We start from the raw sequence: 4,580 nt of genomic DNA on the forward strand, positions 1-4,580 counted from the left end.
AAATTTGTTTTTATTTATTGAATCTGCCCTGCCTAAGAGCCTAACAATAAGTTTTCGAATCTTAATCTATTCACTTAATTTACATCCCCTAGTTGGGATGAGTATTTTCTTAACTGGCCCTAAGAAAAGATTACGACTGGGCTGGTAAGTCATTCCTACGTAGTCTTGAGGTCCTATTGACACGCAATAAAGATCTTGCTAAATGATTTGGGTGCGCTAAAAGCTTCGATACATATTTCGTCTTCCGTTGTTCTATTTCGGTTCGTACTTCTGGTATTCTCAAGTCGCGGTGAATGTTCTCATTTCGCATATACCAAGGTGCTCCGGTGATTGTTCGAAGGATTTTAGATTGCGCACGACGAAGGATTTCGATGTTGCTGCTGCTCGCGTTTCCCCATAACTCACATCCATAGGTCCATATCGGTTTTAAAACTGTATTGTAAATAAGCACTTTATACTCCAGACTCGGGGGTGAGCGAGAGTTAATAAGCCAGTGGAGAGAATTAGCCTTCAGCTTGAGATGAGTCCTTTTAGCCACTATGTGGTTTCGCCAAGTAAGTCGCCTGTCCAGGTGGACCCCTAGGTAAGTGACATGATTGCTTTGTGGTACTTGTACGTTGTTTAAAGTCAAGGGCGGACAGTTACTCTTATTCAGTGTAAATGTAACTTGCTTACATTTTTGCTCGTTAACCTTTATTCGCCAGTTTGCGAGCCAATTGGCAACAGCTTCCATATGATTGCCTAGGAGCACAGTTGCTTGTAGAGGACACTTGGAGCGACTGATTATGGCAGTGTAGTGATACACATTACTTGTTAAACACTTGTTCTTAAAATACTTTGAATTATGAAAATATCTTGTTACATTTATTTATGTACGATCAATTTTGAGTTGAAAATTCTTGTTTATCATTAAATAAACTTTCTACGTGATCAAACAATAAAGAAAATCTATAATTAAATATCAGCTAATGCTATATTGGCGATCCTGCCAGGAGCCATATCTCAAATTCGATAAATGTTTGCATTCCCCTGTCACGCAAACCTTCTGCTTACGCTTTTGGAGGAATTATTTTTTTTGTGATTTGAAGGCCAGAATTTGCTCCTGAGTCAGAGGCGTGAAATCCGCAGGATTTTCGGTGCATTGAAAGAAGTTCAGATCATCAACCTCCTACAACTCAATACAAAGCGGACATTCAACTACGTCTTCGTTGTTATCTATATCTTTGGAGATTAAATATTTCAACCAAACATTATCTACGCAAACTGTTAACGCTACAACGCTACAACGCAAACCCAAATATATATACATATATATCCAGACGGATCAACACCAATGCTACCACCTCCTCAACAGCAGCAGCAGTAACAACAACAACGGCGAGACATTCAGCATTCAAACCGTCATCAAGCAAAACATCTAAATAGATAAGTTTATGTTAACGTAGTTTAGTTGTGTTAAATTTTACACTCAGACAATTTTATTTTATTTTTAAATACAAAAAAAAACAGTTAATTTTTTGTAAACCTTCTTCCAATATGTTGCGTTCTCCTCAAGAAAAAGGTGCTGGGGATAGACTTGGTAGGTCTCTGATTGATATTGAAGATCCCTGTGAGGTGTCACAAGATAATATACGTAATCCGTATGACAGGTCTGAAATTTGTGCTACTTCGGTAAAATTACCACAATTTTGGTCTAACTGTCCTGAAGCATGGTTCGTGCATGCCGAGATGCAATTTGCTACAAAGGGAATTAGTAGGGATTCGACCAAGTACGAGTTCGTTATAACTGCCTTGCCTCAAGAAGTTATTGCGAATGTACTTGATGTTATACAAAATCCACCTCAGACTGAGACTTATGAAAATTTAAAAAAAGTTCTCATTGACCGACATTCTTTAAGCGAGCAGAGAAGACTTGATAAAATTTTGTCAGATACTGAGATAGGGGATCGCAAACCTTCCGAGTATTATAGGACCCTTGGTCAGTTAGCGGGTAGCACTATAGACCCGATTTTCTTAAAAAATATTTGGTTGCGGAAACTACCTAAAAGTTTGTATGTTGCATTAACCAGCGCTAATTTAAATAATATTAATGATCTCTTGCAACTCGCTGATAAAATTTGGGAAATTACCAGTGGTAGTGAAATTTGTGCTGTTAAAAGTAAAGTACTTACTTCTTCAAATAATTTTGATGACTTAGGGAAAATTGTGGAAGATTTAGCGAAGGTTACGACGAAAATGTGTGAAAGTTTTAATCGTTTGCAGTTGGACATTAATGAGATTAAAACGCAAATATATGATAGACCATCACGATCAAGAAGGAGGTATTTTAGTAATAATAAAAATTCCCAGTCACGTAGTAAGTCTCAATCTAAAAATTGGGTCTGTCGGTACCATTTCCGTTTTGGTAGTAAAGCACGTAAGTGTGAAGAACCGTGTGCCTTTAAAAGAAATAATTTTGACTCGACAAACTAGGACATGCTGTTGTTGCAGCGACTAACAATGGCAATTTGAAATTTTCAACACGTCGCTTATTTGTATTAGACAAAGAAAGTAAGCTTAAATTTTTAATAGACAGTGGTGCCGAAATTTCAGTTCTTCCTTCCTCCAAATTCAAAATTCACAAACGATCTTCCGACATTATTTTAACTGCTACAAATGGCAGTATGATTTCGACCTATGGAAAGAAATTATTAAATGTTAATTTGGGACTTCGTCGGGAATTTCCGTTTATATTTCTTATTGCTGACATTTCTAAACCCATCATAGGGGCAGATTTTTTAGGGAAGTATGGACTCTTAATAGATATAAAAAATAAGAGGTTAATAGATCCCTTAACTAACTTGTCTGTCGACGCAATATCTGCGTTTTGTAATATCTCTTTGCCAAAAATATTTTCGGTTGAAAACCAATATACAAAGCTTATAAAGAATTTTCCTTCATTAATTTCTAAACCAGATTATAACAAAAAAGTTGAGCATTCGACAGTTCATCATATCATAACAAATGGAGTATTACCATTCTGTAGCCCGAGACGCTTAGATCCAATCAAATACAAAATAGCAAAGGCTGAATTCGATTTTTTACTGAAATCCGGGATATGTCGTCCATCTAAATCCCACGGAGCATCGCCACTGCACCTGGTACCTAAAAAAGACGCAACTGACTGGCGTCCTTGTGGCGACTACCGAAGAGTTAACTTGATCACGATACCCGACCGATATCCGTTACCACACATTCACGATTTACATATTGAATTTCAAAATAAGAAAATATTTTCAAAAATAGATTTAGTTAGGGCGTACCACCAGATACCAGTTGCAGAGGAAGATATCCATAAGACCGCTATAACCACACCATTTGGAATGTTCGAATTCGTCAGGATGCCTTTTGGCTTACGAAATTCAGCACAAACATTTCAAAGATTCATAAATGAGGTGTTACACGATTTAGATTTTACTTTTGTTTATCTGGACGATATATTGATAGCTAGCAAAGACGAAGCAGAACATTTAAAGCATTTAAATATGCTATTCCAGCGTTTAGATAAGTACGGTTTGAATATTAAGCCATCTAAATGCATTTTCGGAGCAGAAAAGATCAGTTTCCTAGGGTATAACATATCATCCGAGGGTATACAACCATCAGAGGAAAAAGTCCGATCTATTCTTGATTTCGGTCAACCAATAACTATCAAACAAATGCAGAAGTTTGTAGGAATGATGGACTTCTATCATAGGTATATACCAAAACTTGCCGCAATGCTTGACCCAATATATAGTATGATAACAAAAGCATCGAAGAGCAAAGATAAAGTGCTCCAATGGACTGATGAATCAGTATATGCATTTAAGCAAGTTAAAGAGAGTTTTGCTAGGAAAACACTGTTAACGCATTTCAACAGTAATGCAATTCTGTCTATTGCTGTAGATGCATCGAGTAGAGCTATTGGGGGTGTTCTACAACAGGAAGTTAAACATTCTAAGGAACCGCTTGCATTCTTTTCAAAGAAACTAAGCCCGTATGAATGTAAATATAGTACTTTTGATAGAGAATTACTTGCTGTTTATTTAACTATTAAGCATTTCAGGCATTGGTTAGAAGGTAGATCTTTTGCAGTATATACAGATCACAAGCCGCTTACATTTGCTATGAACTCAAAAGCTGAGAGAAGCCCAAGGCAAACCAGACAGTTAGAATTCATATCTCAATTTACTAGTGATATTAAATACATAAAAGGAGATTTAAATTTTGTTGCAGACGCATTATCGAGGATTCCTGAAGTTACAGCATTAGAAGCTACTGACCTGAACTTACGAAGATTATTTGATGAACAAAACAAAGATGAAGAAATTAAATTATTAATATATGATCAAAATTGTAGACATAGACTAGAGTTAATAGCAATACCCTCTTTAAATATTCAAATTTGGTGTGAAACGTCACTTAGTTCAACAAGGCCATATGTCCCGCAAATGTTACGAAAATTAGTCTTTGAGAAATTACATAATATAGCTCATGTAGGTGTTAAAGCAACACGTCGGTTGATCACAAGTAGATATTTTTGGCCAGGGATGAACAAA

At 36.4% G+C, this 4,580-nt stretch overlaps 1 protein-coding gene across 1 annotated transcript; it reads left to right on the forward strand.

The window, feature by feature from the left end:
- The first annotated feature begins 1,536 nt into the window (after positions 1 to 1,536).
- On the forward strand, positions 1,537 to 2,645 carry LOC118739739. Its single transcript, XM_036471250.1, has 2 exons — positions 1,537 to 1,834; positions 1,868 to 2,645. Exons 1-2 carry the CDS (start codon positions 1,537 to 1,539, stop codon positions 2,470 to 2,472), a joined length of 903 nt encoding a protein of 300 aa, XP_036327143.1. The 3' UTR covers positions 2,473 to 2,645.
- The last annotated feature ends 1,935 nt before the right edge of the window (positions 2,646 to 4,580 follow it).

The sequence above is a fragment of the Rhagoletis pomonella genome, unplaced genomic scaffold (genome assembly GCF_013731165.1).
Source record: "Rhagoletis pomonella isolate Grant_MI unplaced genomic scaffold, Rhpom_1.0 Rhpom_scaffold_00005, whole genome shotgun sequence".
Taxonomy (NCBI): Eukaryota; Metazoa; Arthropoda; class Insecta; order Diptera; family Tephritidae; genus Rhagoletis; species Rhagoletis pomonella.

Bases quoted from the DNA above. Each gene is read 5' to 3' on its own strand.
- LOC118739739 (XM_036471250.1), top strand. From the start codon at position 1,537: ATGTTGCGTTCTCCTCAAGAAAAAGGTGCTGGGGATAGACTTGGTAGG. The intron at 1,835-1,867 runs ATCCACCTCAGA...ATGAAAATTTAA, and splicing joins TGTACTTGATGTTATACAAA to AAAAAGTTCTCATTGACCGA.